The sequence below is a fragment of the Pygoscelis adeliae genome, unplaced genomic scaffold (assembly GCF_000699105.1).
Source record: "Pygoscelis adeliae isolate BGI_AS28 unplaced genomic scaffold, ASM69910v1 Scaffold166, whole genome shotgun sequence".
Classification (NCBI taxonomy): domain Eukaryota; kingdom Metazoa; phylum Chordata; class Aves; order Sphenisciformes; family Spheniscidae; genus Pygoscelis; species Pygoscelis adeliae.
This window is the reverse complement of record NW_008825156.1, coordinates 2,968,782-2,986,858: the sequence shown is the minus strand read 5'-3', so window position 1 is coordinate 2,986,858 and position 18,077 is coordinate 2,968,782. Positions and strand designations below refer to the sequence as shown.

The following is an 18,077-nucleotide window of genomic DNA, read 5'->3' as shown; positions in this document are numbered from 1 at the left end:
GCACCCCGGGTGCTTTCCCCCCCCCCCCCCCCCCCCCCCTTGAGATTGCTGTGCGCTGCATTGCCCCGCAAACGTCTTCCCTCCCCCCCCGCCGCGTTTAGCCTGCGTGAATTAACTTGCGGTGAAAGTGCGTGTGGCCCCAGGGACCTGCATGTTGGGAAGGGTGCTGGGAGTGACCTTGCAAAGGTCACTCACTCATCCTTGTGAGGATGGGCTCAGGGCTGCGTTTGAAGTAGAGCGTTAATATACCACCTCAGCTACTGGCTCTCCCCTAACCTGCTTCTTTCAGGGGAATAGCACTCTAAAAGCAAAAATTTTGAGTATCGAGTGTAACTGAGAAATGCTTGAGCGGGTGCTCCTCACCAGGCCTGCGCATTAAAGTTCTTACAGTGCAAAGGGAGAACTTGGCACGTGGAGAGAGTGTGCGTCATACTGGGCCGCACTTCAGGAGACTTCTGCAAATGAAGACTGACATATCTTGGTTAACTTTTCCTAAATGTGGGCACTGCTGGCTTCCTGTCCTATCCCGTTCCCCCCAAACTCACAGTCCTTACCTGCTCTGCCAACGCTGCCTGGCCTTTCCTGCTCCGAATGAGTTGCTGCCTGTTCAGCACTAACTGTAGAATCACGTTGTGTCTATACTTGCATCCATCTGTGAGGCTGCCCCTGCCTCGGGCTCTTCAGGTGAGGCAGAAGCTGTGCTGCTGCTAGTGCAGCACCACTGGGGAAAGCATAGTGTCGGCTTCTGCAGGGACCCTGGGGTGAAAGCACAATATTCCATCATCATTGTGGCATTTCAGTACACCTGTGGCTGTCAGATTAGAACCCACATAACCAGGCTGCCATGCTGGTAGCTAAAAAAATAGAGGGTGGGAGAGATAGTAACACCAGACTCTAGACATCTTAATTCAAAACTATGCAGTTTCATTTTAAAACAAAACCATAATGTTGACTTTGAGGGATCACACTGTGCTTAAGAAGGGCTTGCCTAAGTGTTGTACAACTTCAGCTCTGGAAAGGCTTCAGGGCACAGAGCACCAGTTTTTCAGGGCAGTAGAATGGAGATTGCCAGACCATGCTGTGCTTAGAAGTACTAAAATGGCTTCCTTTACCTAAATGTAACATGGATGATCATTTAGAACATTCTACTAATGCTGCTGGAGTGCCACCCAGCTATAGAATCAATGGTTCTCAGGCTGTATTTGAGGGAAAGCTTTAGCAAGCTTAGACAGTGCATTGTCATCAATAATTAAGTTTTTTAATCATTTTACTGCATACAGGCAGTACTGCCAGATGGTTTAGGCATGTGATTTATATCCATTTTCTTATCTTCCTGGAATAAAGTCCGTCTTGCTTGATACAAATACTCTGGTGTCAGTAAAAGCTCCAAAGCCTGGAGAAATAACCTGTTGCTTTCCTTGCAGCAGTGCACCATGTCTCTCAAGGATCAGCTCATCCACAATGTCCACAAACAGGAGCAGAGTCATGCCCACAATAAGATCAGTGTGGTTGGTGTGGGTGCAGTTGGAATGGCCTGTGCTATCAGCATCTTGATGAAGGTAAGTGTCAAGCTTGGGATGAAGCAGCACAGCTGTGACTACCTGAGGCCTAAAATGGGGGCAAAAAGTAATCTCCCTTATTAGACTAATTGGGCTAGCACACAAGATGAACTTTTTGTTGTCCATTCTCTTCTTTGGGCCTGAAATGAAGCAGCAATCGTCAAGCTATTGACAGAGAACAAATAGCTGTAGTTCGTGTAAACCACATTTATCCCAGTATCAGACAGAACATGCTCTATGTATCATTTTGACTTAAGAGCTGCATTTACCTTTGAACGACTTCCAGAATCCCTTCTAAGAACTGAGGCATCGTTTTGTCTGAAGCAGAGAGTGTGATAGAATACTTCATTGCAGTGTGGACTGGAAAAAGTGGTCCTAGACACTCTGAATGACTTGTCCTCTGCATTGCATTATTATATTGAAAATGCTGTGTTTAACATCAGGCTTGCTTTTCTTAACTGTAAAATAGGTTGTTTATGAACAGCTATTAAATTATTCATCATTGTCAGGCTAAATTGTACAACTATTCCACACAGAATGTAGATATGAAAGTACAAAACTAACTCAATGAAGTGGATATCCCAGGAGACTAATTAAAGTACTCTGCTTGGGAACATGTAAAGTGATACAGATGAGCAAAATTGCTTAAATAGATCACAGCTTTTAAAAGGATTGTAACTTCACAGTTTACAAATTGGGTACTTTAGTCAAAAGAGGCAATAAACTTACTATTTAACCTTGGTCTCTTGTAGGACTTAGCTGATGAACTTGCCCTGGTTGATGTTGTGGAGGACAAGCTCAGAGGAGAGATGCTAGATCTCCAGCATGGCAGCCTCTTCCTTAGAACACCAAAGATTGTCTCTGGCAAAGGCAAGTAGTTGGCTCTAATGTGCTCGTTATTTCCAAATGGAGATAGCCACTTCAGATCTCAAACTGGTCATCCAAGTCTAGCACTTAGCCTGTCATCTTAATTTTTAGGAGGGAAGCTCACTTCACTTCTGCTCAGCTGACATTCAGTTTCATACTTCATTTCACTCCTGCACCTTTGAGAATTTTATTTCACAGCCAGTTAGCCCCTGAATGTGTTACTGCTTACTTCTTGGCCATAAATGTCTGACAGCTTTTTTTAGTGGCAACCTGACTAGGGCAAATGCTAGCCATCTCATACCTCGGTTAATGTGCAGCTCCAGTGTCCACAGGTAGTAGGTTATGAGGGCAGAGCCTTCTTCCTTTTCTACACAGCACTTGCACTAGATGCCATCCCAACAGCTACCCCATACCCATCTATGCCCAAGAAGTATGTAATACCACTGCCCAATTCTACATGTTAAGGTTTTGACATGCCCTTAAGGTTGCCACTTGTGGCAATGAACCGCTGTCTTAAAAGAAAACTTAACTTTCCATAGAAGCAAAGTCTAGGGTAACAATTACCAGGAGAATTTCGGATAGCAATACTAAAAGGAACTGAGAACTCCTGTTCTGAACCATGTGTAGAAAGAGGTCATGTTTGACACAGCCTTTTGTCTGCAGATTACAGTGTGACTGCACACTCCAAGCTGGTCATTGTCACTGCTGGTGCCCGTCAGCAAGAAGGAGAGAGCCGCCTTAACTTGGTCCAGCGCAACGTGAATATCTTCAAATTCATCATTCCCAATGTTGTTAAATACAGTCCTGACTGCAAGCTGCTTATTGTCTCAAACCCAGGTTTGTCTTGTGTTGCCTTAACAAGAGGATTTGGCTTAGAGAATAGTGTTTTCTTCAGTAAGGTGGCATTAGTATACTAATATGACCAAGCACAGGCTTCTAGCAAATACTTATGCCACATAGCGAGAAGTGTCATCTTCCCTCTCAACACTCAGCAAGTTGGTCCTCTGAGAAATAAACCAAGTTGCCTCCAACTTGGGTCTTCAGTTGCCTTTTAAGTGATCGTTAGCATAGGACACGGTAAGGGGCACTGATAATTGCATGCGTAGCATAAACAGCCTCTCAATTCTACCTTTAAAACAGTCGTTGTGTTAGTGCACTGCAGGGCCTGGCAATGGGCATTACTTTATGCTGTATTCCATGTAACTAGCATGCAGATAAAATCCTTACAGATGAACGGAAGATACCATCCTAGTTATCAAACTGCTCGTGAGTGGCACTTACCTTCCCTGTTCTGCTTACAGTGGATATTTTGACCTATGTGGCCTGGAAGATCAGTGGCTTTCCTAAACACCGTGTTATTGGTAGTGGCTGCAATCTGGACTCTGCCCGTTTCCGCCACCTCATGGGAGAAAGACTGGGCATCCATCCTCTGAGCTGCCACGGATGGATTGTTGGAGAGCACGGAGATTCCAGTGGTAAGGGTGAAATCTGGCTGGCTGTTACACAGAACTTTTTCTGATAGTTTGCTTGCAAGAAACATATCCAAAAGCTACAGCAAACCATTACTCAAAAACCTTTGCATTCTTACGGTGCTGCAGTGCAAGTCCTGCTTCAGTCTTTTGCTGCATAGAGTAACCCTAGATGATCTATATTTGACCTGAGTTACTCTGCTTGGAAAAGGTCATTACTGTAACCTGAGGAGGCTAAAAATTTCTAGGCTAAGTTGTTCCCATAACTCTCCAAAAAAAAAACCAAACTGAAGAAGCAAGAGGGTAAAGTTCTCTGCAAGGGACTCCCAAAGATCTGCAGTAGACCTACTGGTAGTCACTCAGTTGTCTTCACTGGCATCTCTCCATTACTTCAAGAACTATATATAAGAATTGAAGTGCAGAGGCAAGTCTAGAGGACAGGAGCAAGAGCAACTTTCTCCTTACTTAACCTGTACTTTCTCTAGCAGCACCAGAGCAGTGCTGTCTGCTTCTGACACTCGGGAGGACTCATTTGGAATAAATTCTTGTTTTGACAAATCTTTGCAAAAAACATAGTTACTGTCATTTTAGTTCATGTTGCCTAGGTGTTTTGCTTTAATAAAGGTATATTCAGATATGCATAAAGAAAGATGTTTATATGCTCCTAGGTTCTCAGCCCGCAATTTAGATTGGCCTTATAGGTCATACTATATTTAAAGTCATATCTAAATCAGTGATGTGTTGCAGGTTAATCCAACTAGATCTTACGTTAACTGTTAATTTGGGGAGGACAAAACTATGTTTTATTGTGAGATAATTAATCTATGTGCAACTCTCAGTACCTGTCTGGAGTGGAGTGAATGTTGCTGGCGTCTCCCTGAAGGCTATTCATCCAGACTTGGGAACTGATGCAGACAAGGAACACTGGAAGGAGATCCATAAGCAGGTGGTGGACAGGTAAATACTGATTTTTTTAATTTTTTTTTACATGAGAACAAATGATGAAGAGCTATAGCACCTCTGAACTGCAGTATCCTTACCTGGTTTCATGAATACCACAGTAGCCCAAAACAAATGTCAAGATGCAGACATAATAGAACTTGAAATAATATTTTAAAGGAGTAATGTAGATTTGGCAGAGTTAATTTTTCATGGTTAGTTAACTTTAAATTAGGGAAGTGCTTTAACTTACAAGTTCCCAGTGTAACTGTGGGGAGTAGTGTAAAATGCAAATAGAATTCTTCACTGCTGAGTTCATTTCAGTCTTGTCAGCAAATCGGTCAAGCTTTTTATCTGATGTCTCCAAATTGATTAAGGCATTTCCAAAAGCCCTTCTTACAAACTTTAAATATTTCAGTTGATGGTACTTGTTTTTTAATGAGTAACTTTGTCACTGCAGTGCCTATGAGGTCATCAAACTGAAGGGGTACACATCATGGGCTATTGGCCTTTCTGTGGCAGATCTAGCTGAAACTATTATGAAGAATTTGAGAAGAGTGCACCCGATCTCTACAATTGTTAAGGTGAGCAGCCCCTTTTTGCTAACTTTTGTCTTACTGGGAATTCTGAAGAACAGTGATTACTTTCTAGTTTAATTTCAACTAAATTTAATTGAGTTTTCCCTATAGGACATTTTATAGACATACATGAATTCTAGCCTAACTATCCTTACCTACTTTTCAGGGCATGCATGGAATAAAAGAAGATGTCTTCCTAAGTGTTCCTTGTGTACTGGGCAATAATGGCATCACTGATGTAGTGAAGATGATCCTAAAACCCGAGGAAGAGGACAAATTAAGGAAGAGTGCAGATACACTCTGGGGAATCCAAAAGGAACTACAGTTTTAAATCTGCCCAAGCAGTTCACTCTTTGCAGTTTAATGGGTTTAGTGGTTTGTCTTACGTTGCACTTTCCAAGTAGGTCAAATCTTTCAGTGTATGTATCTCAACTAGAACACACAAACTCAGATCTGAACAAATGAGTTTCCTAAAGATAACATTAGGAAACTATTCTAGGGTTTTTCCTGTTCAGACACCCATGTTCTTAGCCAGTGCTAGATAACCTAGTCAGTCTTGTACAGTGAAGTGGTGTGACAGAAATCCAGCATTCAAAGCAGCGCTGCCTAGAAAGCCCTCTGCCTCATCTTGTTTAATGTTGGTTTAGAACAATAAGTAACTAATTATTACACAATGTGAAACCAAAGACTATTTTCTTGCAGTTAAAGGATTGTCAAGCCAATTGACCAACCTTCTCTGCTGGCTGAATAGCTTAAATATTTCACTGTTGGTAGGTCCAAATGTGTTTTCCTAACACTGCTTTGGAATTTTTGTGTATACTTTTTTTTAGAGAGCCTTATTTTTGTGTACTATATCAGCCTAGTTGTAAATCTCTCCTGAGCATGTTTAAAAAAGGTTTCTGTATGCAACAAGACAATGACTGTCCAACTGTAGTACCAGCTCCAACACCAAATAAACCACAAACTGTTATTTCTGTCTCCTTGTTTTTCTTTATAGGGTGCAGCTCCACTTGCGTCTGTGTAATAATGTTATGTGTGGAGTTACTCTGTTGTAGGCTCCAGGTATTTATGTAGTGAACTTTCTGTCAGTCTCAAGGTAGGAATGAAAAAACAGGGACAGAAGCATTTAAGTACTCGGAAGTTAAACTTGATTCCCATCTTAATGCAAAGAAACAGGCTCTGATTGACATTATGTCAGGGGAGGGGAGAAACAGTGCAACAAAGGAAGTGTCTTCCTTACCTGTACACAAAAATGTGTGTAGGAAGAAATCTCCCCCTATCAAGTACCTGACATCCATAAAAAGTCAACTTGCTGCCAAGCACAGAAGAGCATCTCCTCTGGAATAGCAGCCATCAGGTAAATACTGATTTTTTTAAACTCCTCAAAACCCACAGTAAGTTAATTCTTCCTTATCTAACTATCTTCTCTATCATTAATATTTTAAAACAATATACCTCATTACAATGAAAAGGGAAAGGCCTTATTTTCAGCTTTTGCTAACATTAGGACACAGCATGTAGCTTAAGAATGGAAATAGATCACCTACTTAAATCCAGGGTAGACTTTTAATATGGTGATGCTTCCCAGAACAAAGTATTTTAGAATAAGCTGAAAGTGCTTTTGAAGCAACTTCAATACAAAGGAAAAGCTGCAGCTACTGTACTGCTTTCTCTTGTATCCACGTGACCAAAACAGCACCTGGAAAGAGCACATAGCAGTACTGTTTTATGCAGATGAGAAGACAATGGTATGAAGCCATTTTCAAAGCTTTCAGAAGATCCACAGGACTTAAAATTTTTACTACGTGAAGTCTCACCCAGCTTTTTAGTATGAACTCCAATCTCTTCAGATCCTATAGTAACATGAAAAGCCTTAAGACAAACACACAAAACATCTTGTGCAACACCAGTTTACTGTGCTGAGACCACAAAACTAAGTTAATTAAGCTAGCTTTGCTGAGGCAGCCTACAAAAGCAAATGGAGGAGGACAGCAGCATGCTGCTGAGAGGCGACAAGAGCAGCACCATGAATCCCTACAGTACTCCAAGTTGGGAGGTGCTCTGTACACCGTACCCTCTTTTGCAGACAGTGCAGTGTTTAACCACCAGGCTTGTCGATATGAGCTCTGTCCCAGCTAACACAGCCAGAACCCATGCTTCCTGTGGCATTCTGGTGTGCAGCATTTTCTGCCTGGCAGGTAGTGCAACACCAAACGTAGCAGCCTTTTTTTTTCCTAGCATTTTCTAGCAGAAAAAATGCAATATACATCAATGCTTCTTAAGGCACCATAAGGTATACTCCACTATGACCATGATCTGATGGTAGAATAGGCAAGTCAATATAACGGTTACTAAGCTCACTTCAAGAAAACAATCCTTGGGCATCAACAGCTAGGTCAAACAGCAGGGCCTTGAAATTTTGAGTTTCCAGCTTTCATTGGTCATAACAAAGGTTAGTTACACCGAAACGTGAATTTTTCCAGTTTTGGACACTGAAATGTCTTCCAAATCTCAGAAGTGAAGTGAAAGTATGGTTAAGCTGACACTGCATAAGCCAGGCCTGTTTGTAAAGAAATCGCATCGTACACAGCTCGGTAGAGGAAGAAAATATGCCACAAGTTTTATTCAGCGTAAGTCCACCAGCACAAAGATTACAGGAGATAGAAAGTGCATTAATAAAAGCTAGTCTTTACCAAAAAGAAAATATATTATTGATTCAAAATATCTTACACTTGAATGATGTAATAACTTATTCTGGGCACCTACTGATTAAGAGAAATACCAAGAGAATGGCTGTTTCATGAGGAAATCTAACTTCCCAGTTAAAGTCTGAGAATTTAGTAGAGATCACTGAGTCCAGCAGTCTTCCTTGCTTTCTGCATTAATGCCCTCAGCTGGAACTGCTTGCGAGACAGAAGACGTACATGCTGCAGAAAAAGAATAAGAACAGCTGGCTATTGGGAAAGTTTTGATATAATCTTAATTGTATTGCCATACAAATTTTCAAAGCATGACCCATTCCATGACCCAAACAGGATGTTAGTTTTTTGGAAACATGAAATGCATTAGTCTACTAAATGGCATTTTCTTGGCTTAAAATGACTTGCAGATGGCTACCAAATGTAATCACTACAGTGTATTTTTTGTGATTTTAATTACTAACCCTGCACATACTCTTATCAAAGAGAAAAGTAGTAATATGTACTCCAAAGGTGAGGTCAGACTAATGCACTTCCCATGGGGCAGAGAACGGTTCTTTTAACAGTAGATAAACAGAACTTGCAAGCTACATAAGAAGGAAATAATATGTCTCTACGTAGTGCATTGTACACTAGATGTTAAAAGCAAAGCTTAAGTGGTAACTTGGGGGGAACCTCAACTGTTAGAAAAAGGAAGGACTGGTAACTTGTTACGCAGTGGCCCCAGTACAGACTATTAACACTTCTGCACGCTAATCTTTCCAGATCCAATGGCAACATTAATTACTCTGACATATATATTTTGTGTAGTTTTATTCCATGTTAAAAAGTGGTTTTAATCTTTTCAAAATAACAACCGATCTGTTTCTAGTTAATCTGCCATCACCATGCACATTAAGCTCAAAATAAAGGAAGGTTATTAGATCAGATATTATGAAAACTTTCAGCATTAAGGACAGCAAAGAAAGGGAACAAATTGTCTAAGAAGGTACCTGCTAGAAATATAAAATTAGCTTTTTTTTCCCCCCCTATGATTCTAACACTCCACTGGCTGCCTCAGCAGAGGCATCCATAGACTGCAAGTGAAAAGCTGTCTGAATACTCCAATCACCCTTAAAGTTAGTTTCTCCAGAATGAGGATGCAAGCCCAATGGAAAGCTTATGTTGACACTGTTGCACTCACTGTTGCACACAATGATAAAAGACTTCATAGCTATAATGCTTTTAAAATCGGTCTTTTATCTTAATTCTGAAATTCCTCTTTTAAAACTTATGTTTCAACATACAAGTATTCATGTTCTTACAGGATCCTCTTCAGTGAAGAAATCACTAACATTAATAAGCTGAACAAAAGAGTTCAAAGTATTTAAACACATTTAAAATGTACATCTTAAAAACATCCCGGGAAACTTACCTTTAAAAAGACATCTAGATCTATCACTCCACGTCTCAATGCTTCCCCAAGATAGAAGATGGTGTCTTCAATTGCATTTTCCTCTGCATATAAGTTCAGGATCTGCTTGTAAAGTGGTGCCGTAGGAATAATAACTTCATCTATGTCATTATTTTCTGACTGATTTTCCATTTTCTCTAAGGCAGAACTGAGCTCCTCGTCCTTCTTCTTGAGAAGTTCAATGTTCTTGTCAACTTCAGCCTAAAAACAATTCAGATGTTTATTTATTTATTAGGTCTCAAGAGCTGAATGTCTTCTTGTGATACAACTGTCAAGATGAAAGATTTTTAGACATGCCAGTTGATTCTTTACTTCTCTACTCATCTCTATTACGATTATTACAAAAGAGCAAGCTACCAATCTATAGATTTTGGATTCTTTCATTTTAAAAAAGTAAAGGCTGTTTTGGATAATGTCAATCCATTACCAATTTATAACTGTAGAGAAGGCATGCTAACAGTCTTCAAGTATTTTGAAGGTGCCACATAAGGAAAAAATAACCATTTAAACTAGCTAAAGATAATAAAAGCAAAGCTAAAATAATTATTTTCTTTGGAAATGTGTCTTTTGGAGAAAGTTCCCATACAAGTTTGCTGAGCATGGATCACACAAACACTTAACTATATTGACAGGAAACAAAATATGCTGGCTTTACCCACTAATGGTAACTATAATTTAAACTGCATCTGTATGAGAAGTACCTCCTTTTGCTACTTTTGAATTTGCCTCCTGATATTTTTGTCCCAGAGCTAACACACTGGAAGAGACTGTACACCACTGTGTTTTTCCTTGTATCACTCAAAGCCGTACAGACCATTATCAGATTCCACTCTCTCTGTCCCCACCTTTTTCCAGACTGCAGTCCTAGCTTACTTAGTCATGTCTTATATGGAAGCTGTCTGATACACTGGATCATCCTTCTTGCCTTTGCATCAAACACCTGCAGTTCCATTACGTCCTTTCTTTCCAAGACAGGAAAAGACTAGAATTACACACTACATTTAAAGTGGGCGCATCTTACTCCCGAGCAGTAACGCAAGGAGCAGATGGACTAAGTGGAAGATGTCAGGCCTTAATGAGAAACGGCAGGAGTTCATGAGCATACTGAGTAGGAGAGACCCTTGCCTGGGAAAGGAAAACTCTGCAGGTTACACAAGGAGGCTGTGACTTAAATCAGCATCTCTGCACTAAGACACTGAAATGTTCTCCAGTGCTGCTGTTACACATTATTATCCAGAAACTGAGACACAATTATGAAATAATCTCACACCACTGACATCTTTCACAGGGAGGATGGAGAAAAATAACACTGTTCCTCTACTACTGAACAATGACATTTTTAAGATACATGCAGGACAGTGCATCTTACGGTCACCGCTACTTCTGACTTCCTTCGGTCTGAACACATGGACCTCAATTTGGAAAGAGAATATATATTTAAAAAGCAATACACTGGAAGCTTTGCTATTTCTGTCATTGTTAATAATGAATTAATTACATGCTTCTGTTCACGACTAGGAATATTCAGATACAGAGCAGTGTTTCATCTCAGCTTACCACTTCTTGATCCAGGCGGGTTACCATCTCTTCCAGTTTCTGGTGTCCTTTCTTCAGGTCCTCTTCTGTCCGTTTCAAGGCATTGAGTTCAGCTTGTGCACGATCCATTTCTTCTTTCATCCGCCATCTCAGTTTATCACTGACTGCTGAAATAAGGGAAGCTCGAATGGTATCCTCACTGATAGTTCCATCTCTACTGGGTCCTGCACAAGAAAATTCACAAGTATAAAACTAACTCTGTTCTGCACTGGCTTCAGTATAAAGCCAGACTGAAAAGAAAGTGGGTACTTGCTGTATGTAATTTAGCAATATGAGACAGTAAAAGAAACTGTTTTCCATAATAACTTTCAGAAGCAGTGAAGAGACCACAGTGAGATAAAACACATTAAGATGTACACAAGTAAATTTAAGAGTACGCATCCATTCATTCACTTTACTATTCCCATATCCACAATCTCCCTTTAATTTAAAAATAGGCTGGCCATTTCCCCTGAAGTCTAAAAATGTTGTTAGTCTGAGTCTTTAAAAGAAGAATAAACTTCTGGTAAACTTGATAGGAATTAATGGATACATGTATTCAACCACAATTAATGTAACGGCTGGCTTGAGACAGTGAATTTGCCTATAGGTACTCTATCTTGAGGCTTGCCAATTACTGTGTTGGTTTTTTTTTTTTTAAAGATTAATAAAATAGATGAACACTAAGCTAACAAAAATAATTTCAATGAAAAAGACCTTAACTGCTGCCCTTTTATATTTACGAAGATCTAACAGCAGGGTCTGTTTAAGTGACAAATTACTGGACAGTATCAAGTGATTAAAAAGCTACAATATGATCTAGTCTTTCCAATTGGTTTCACAACTATTATCATTCAGCCACCCTAGGGCAGGTATGGGAGGGCAGTGAAACAATCAGCATTAACATAGAACATTTGTTATTGAGGTAATCTTACTTTAACAAGCAACATTTATTAAAAGATTATAAAGCAGAGAGAGAAATGCCAATCAATTGTATTAGCATGTGCTTTATAGGTATGTTCTAGCAGACTAAAATCAGATGGCAGTCTTTTAGGTATGTGTTCAGTGTTACACTGGGCCTACCATTTCTTTTTTTAGAACTTCTGCAGGGTGGTACTGTAATTGGAGCAGGATGGGGGGGAGCATGGTTTATAAAATTAGGTAACGGCACCCATGAAGAACCTGTAAAATTTCTCTCTGTATAAAATACTTCTTTAATGTTAGTTGAATGAAGAGTATCAGTCAAGCATACAGAGATTCTGTGGAATCAGTTATACAGTTTGACTCTAACAAAAGCAAGCATAGCTATTTTAGGTTAAGTGTAAGACAAAGATGATGACATACAACTTGATTGCAGGTATACTAATTTACCAGTTTCACTTGGTCCATCGTGACCAGAAACTCAGAGTAGTGATTTTAGGAGTAGTGAAACAAACTACTAACCAATATTGTTCTAGTATTATATAACTAGCTTCTATAAGTGATCAATGTTACAGTTAAACAGCAACAGAGGCTGCTATGTAACTGAGTTACAACAACTGAGGTTACTACCTTTTTTTGATTGTTTTGGTTGCTAGGTACAACTTGTAATTTCAGTTTATTAAATCACATTTCAATGCAGCAATACTAGAAAATATAATAGCAGAAAATAAATTCTCTAATATATTTCATTAGTCACTCTCCCTCTGAAGCACTAGAGGCTTTCACATTTAAGCCTGAGTATTACTATTGCTTTTGCACATCAGCCTTTCAATGAGATTATCCAATTTCAAGAGTCTGTCACTAACACCTTTTTAAATAGAAAGGTAAATCCTTTATGTCTGTCACAGGAAGCGTTGTGTATCTGCAGACCAGGAAACTCGGGTTGCTCTAGAGAATGTAAAGTGGCTACTGGCTGCAGAAGAGTATCCATATTTAGCACAAACCACTTCAACCATTCTTCTACGAGAAAAACTGGAGTGTCTGTTTCCCTGTGCTTATGCCTCACACCTTTTAGATCAGAAACTGGATTCTAATAACTACTAATAAAGCAAGAATTATAGCAGGTTTTGTGCCTAAACTTTCCAACTTTTATGGATGAAATGTAGAGAGATTTGAAGTTCTGTAACTGGAAAGAAAATCTGAAAAAAGAAATTTTACCAAAGTATCTTTTTATCCAGAGACACAGTTATCAAAACCCTGAAGTTGTTACGGCATTACGTACATCATATTTACCAGTACCCTAGATCTCAAAAAATTACAAAGTGAAAAAATATTCATCAAGGCTCCCGTGAATCTTACATAGCTAAAGACAAAACCATTAGCATATCTTTCGTTTTTCCTTCCCAAAGATTCAGAAAAGTGTCTCAAGTCAGCTGAAATCCAATCAACCTCTTCACCTTTCTTAATAGTCACAGGCCCTCAGAAGAAGCAAAAGCAAACAAGCAACTCAAACCATACATCAATTTTGCCATTTAATCACAGTAGTTCAAAGATTGGTATTTTTAGAGTAAATTACACTAAGATAAGCAATGATAAATATATTTTCAGCACTACAGTGTTCTTGGGGTAGACTGGATATCTTCGTGATAATCAGCAACAATCCAGAACACAGTTTAAAAATATAAACTCTGCCTTTAGAAACAAGCATCTGAATGGAAAAATTAACAATTTTCTGTTAGGGTCTCATCATAATTTAAAAAAAAAATAAAAATCTGTTCAGCATGTCTGTTGGTATTGTTACACTAACAAATGCAAACTGTTGTTGACAAGCCTGCACACCTCAGAATCCTTAAAACATCCAGAGGACTTCTTGGACTTCTGCTGCTAACAGAACAAGACTGCATAAATTCATATCTCTTCCCTATGCCTTTTACTCTATTCCTGTCCACAAAACCTACACCAAGCCAGATATCTGCAAAAATAAAGCTATGCAAATGACATGAGAGGAACTATGGGAAGATGCACATTGTGCTTACTAATCCACCAAATTCTTGTAAAATTAAGAAAACATCAGATTTTGATAATTACTAATGCGAGCACTTTACTTACATACAAATTGCACCAGAATATGTGTAATTTTTAAAAAATAAGCTAATTAGTATTGGAAAAAAAGAGATTTAATTATTAATCAACTGGTGCAAAGGTAGCCTTATGAAAGTATAAATGTCCCAACACTTGATCTGATTTACAGTTCTGGCTTAAGCAATTCACCCTGTTGCCAGTCACAAGACCATTTTCAATATTTGGTTAACTATCTATTAGAATCAGCAACAGAAGCTGGCAAATGGCACCATACACACAAACCCAGGAATTCATCATTGCTGCTTCTTATGAAAAGCAGAAAAGAACAGTACTTTCTACACTGAGAAGCAAAACATAAACCAAGTTAGTCAAACTATTTGGGACAAAGTGGTTATTCACTGTTTAGGACTTCCTCTATAAGGCAGACAATTGTAAATATGCATGTTCCAAATCAAAACAAAAAGGTCCGGTTCCACTTCAAGAATAGCATTAGCATGATTTCTTTACATGTTTACTTTACATAATGAATTATTCTCTAACACAAAGTCAGAACCAGCCATCAGCTCTACTTTTTTTTTCCCCGATATCCCTCACTCTGGGAAATTTTATACAACGCTCACTTTAACCGTAAAGTAGGACAGAGGAATAAAAATAAAATCACAATACACCTAACACAATGAAAGTTCACATAGACATGCTAACAGATAGGAAAGAGGTCTTTGAACATATAAAGGATCATTTTAATACAGCTCAATTAAATGTTATGTATCTTCTTAAAGAGCATGAACTCTTAGCATTTTCTGTCACTTCCATAATTAGCCCAGCTTGGGGAAGATTTTATGGCACATAGCCATTAAATCCACAGAGCACCGAAACCCTTAACCTTTACCAGGCAGTCTGGTTTCAGAAGTGACCTTACAGAATCATCAAACTAGTACCTGCATCAGAAAGGTAATTAATGGCAGATGATTGAACAGAAAGAAAAGCCTGAAGAACTACTTGAAAAAACAACTATTATTAAAAGCTTAAGCTACTCGGAATGAGTATTTTCATTCAATTCAAACTAAGCTCACTATAGGAAATGCACCACCACCACCCACACAAAACTCTAAAGTTGTAGCACCTGATATGCTCCTAAATAAACTATCACAATGAACCATAGCCAAACAGGGGAAGAGTGGCTGGAAAGCTGCCTATCAGAAAAGGACCTGGGGGTGCTGGTCGACAGCCGGCTGAACATGAGCCGGCAGTGTGCCCAGGCGGCCAAGAGGGCCAATGGCATCCTGGCCTGTATCAGAAATAGTGTGGCCAGCAGGAGTAGGGAAGTGATCGTGCCCCTGTACTCGGCCCTGGTGAGGCCGCACCTCGAATACTGTGTTCAGTTTTGGGCCCCTCACTACAAGAAGGACGTTGAGGTGCTGGAGCGTGGCCAGAGAAGGGCAACAAAGCTGGTGAAGGGTCTGGAGAACAAGTCTTCTGAGGAGCAGCTGAGGGAACTGGGACTGTTCAGTCTGGAGAAGAGGAGGCTCAGGGGAGACCTTATCGTGCTCTATAACTGCCTGAAAGGAAGTGGTAGCGAGGTGGGGGTCGGTCTCTTCTCCCAAGTAACTGGCGATAGGACGAGAGGAAATGGCCTCAAGTTGTGCCAGGGGAGGTTTAGATTGGATGTGAGGAAAAATCTGAAAGAGTGGTTAAACATTGGAACAGGCTGCCCAGGGAAGTGGTTGAGTCACCATCCCTGGAAGTGTTTAAAAGACGTGTAGATGAGGCGCTTAGGGACATGGTTTAGTGGGCACGGTGGTGTTGGGTTGACAGTTGGACTCGATCTTAGAGGTCTTTTCCAACCTTAATGATTCTATGAATCTGTAAAGGAAATAAATATCTGCAGTTGACAGAAAAACAATACTGTACTGTAAAAAAACCGAACAGTACTGTAAATACAGTGGATGAATAAAGAGACACGTTTGCATTTAATTTGGCACAAGGGATAAACCATGTGTAACAGGTGTATGACTTTTACCTAGCTGCATTAAATGAATCAGTCTAATGTTAAATTGCCACTACAAAAATCTGGCATTACAACATGGTATCAGATGATCTAACTCAGGACTTGAAGAGCCTTCTATGATATCTGACAGATATTCCACCTCTGTTCATCTTCACTGGGGATGAAAATGAGGGAAAGAAATGAAATAGGACATACACTGAGTACTGTTTGAGCTACTTAAGTGGGACAGTGGCTTTCTTGCAATGTGCATGGTAGACACACGTCACCTCAGAGTGGAGATGACCACCGAAATGGCCAACAACTTTCAGAAAAGACTTTTCTAATTCAGCAGGCTGGAAGAACGTGGACACAAAGGATGGGATCACACACAAGAAGAATACAACACACAACTTATTGTTGTTTCCAAATTCTGTAACAACAGAACAACTCCTCAAATATTTTAAGAGTAAAGTAGAAGCATCTATCTTCCTTTGCCAAGCTGTGAACTTGCTTTGTCCCCATTTGTGTGAATGAAAATTTCAAAATACATACAGTTCTGGATGAAAGAGTGCGTATAAATAACTGAGAGTTCACACATTAAACGAAGAACCTACGGATGCACTTTTAAATTATGGTGCAAGAGACTACAAATGATTGATACTCTGAACAAGGTCATGAAAGAGTCTACGTCCTTACCATATAACTGCTCCAAAAGTACCATCATCCAATTGGAAAGTTACTGCACCAACTTCCTACTTAACTAGAGATGACCTTTATCACTGGTTCCCAATCTGTTACACATGCACTAAAAATGAGGTGCAGAGTGGAAACCAAGCTAGCGTATTTTGCCAGCACAGGGCCACAGAGCAGCAGACTGGGAAAAGATACATGCTAATACCCTAGATCTTGCTGCTGAAGGGAAGAAAGAAGGAAGTAACAAGTAGGGACCATTAAGAAGCAACAGCGAAAAGGCTGGAGAAGAAACTCGGTAAAAATGAAGCTCATTCCAAGCACATTGGAAACTTCTGCTTTAGATAGCTACGATTTTTGGAGTAAAGAAAGTATAAGTAAAGAGAAAATAAAGCGAGTCCAGTAGATGATTAGATGAGGACAAAAGCATTTTTATAAACCATGAACAGAGCAATGCAGACAATCAAGTCACCTACAGTTAAAGGGTGAGAAAAAACCTTAAGGTAGTTACGCACTGTGTTCTTCAAAATATTCACAGAGCACACACAATGCATTGCACAAACCCAGGAATTTATCAAGTTCCTGACTGAATAAAATATAAGGCGAAGGACATAAAATGTATTTTATTCTTCCTTTGAATAACTTTTTTAATTGAAGATCAATACTTTGGAAGATCACATTAAGAACAAAACATTTATTTTTCCATTTTCTTTCTTTACATGTCAGTTACAGAGGGAAGCTTCACTTTAGAGAAATCCTTTCAAAGCTACTCACCAACAGTAGTCACAGGAGGCTGAGAAGGGTAGTACTGAACACTAGTGGTTGCTGGAAATGGAACACCACCCGCATAAGGATAGTTTGGGTAGCTGCTTCGACAAAGAAAGATATACTAATGTTATATAACTATTTGTAAAATATCATCCATGTATATTATCTTTACGTCACCATGTTAAACATTTGTATACATAATAAAATGCTAAATTGCAGGCCAAGTTATACTTTTTCCCTTTTCCTGTTCACATTAACATCTTTGACAATTTGTATTTCTGGTATGATTTAAGAAGATACCATTTATCTGAAACCCTATCTAGTTATTGCCTGGTCAAGCATTTGGATCATTCCAAATTCTCTTCAAACTCTTAATCTTGCCATATAATTTCTAACTTGCCATACAAAAACCCAAAAGTTTCCAATAGAAATTATTCTAGCTACAAACTCACAAACAGCAATTTCAATTTAATATTTTTTAATATGAGAA

The 18,077-nt window shown here is 39.4% G+C and overlaps 2 protein-coding genes across 2 annotated transcripts in view; one reads left to right on the top strand and one right to left on the bottom strand.

Moving 5' to 3' along the window:
• The first annotated feature begins 1,427 nt into the window (after positions 1 to 1,427).
• Positions 1,428 to 6,382, top strand: LOC103920706 (L-lactate dehydrogenase A chain). The gene is made up of 7 exons (XM_009328540.1): positions 1,428 to 1,559; positions 2,312 to 2,429; positions 3,090 to 3,263; positions 3,728 to 3,901; positions 4,735 to 4,852; positions 5,295 to 5,418; positions 5,579 to 6,382. The coding sequence occupies exons 1-7, from the start codon at positions 1,434 to 1,436 to the stop codon at positions 5,741 to 5,743; spliced, it is 999 nt and encodes a 332-aa protein (XP_009326815.1). The 5' UTR covers positions 1,428 to 1,433; the 3' UTR covers positions 5,744 to 6,382.
• Positions 6,383 to 8,006: 1,624 nt separating this feature from the next.
• The window catches only part of TSG101 (tumor susceptibility 101), a 19,390-nt gene continuing 9,319 nt past the window's right edge, over positions 8,007 to 18,077 (bottom strand). The window contains exons 7-10 of the mRNA XM_009328606.1: positions 17,594 to 17,685; positions 11,122 to 11,324; positions 9,526 to 9,765; positions 8,007 to 8,339 (exon numbers count right to left, since the gene is read on the bottom strand). Coding sequence (XP_009326881.1) covers positions 8,250 to 8,339; positions 9,526 to 9,765; positions 11,122 to 11,324; positions 17,594 to 17,685 — 625 coding nt within the window. The 3' untranslated portion in view covers positions 8,007 to 8,249. The remainder of the gene's footprint in view (positions 8,340 to 9,525; positions 9,766 to 11,121; positions 11,325 to 17,593; positions 17,686 to 18,077) is intronic.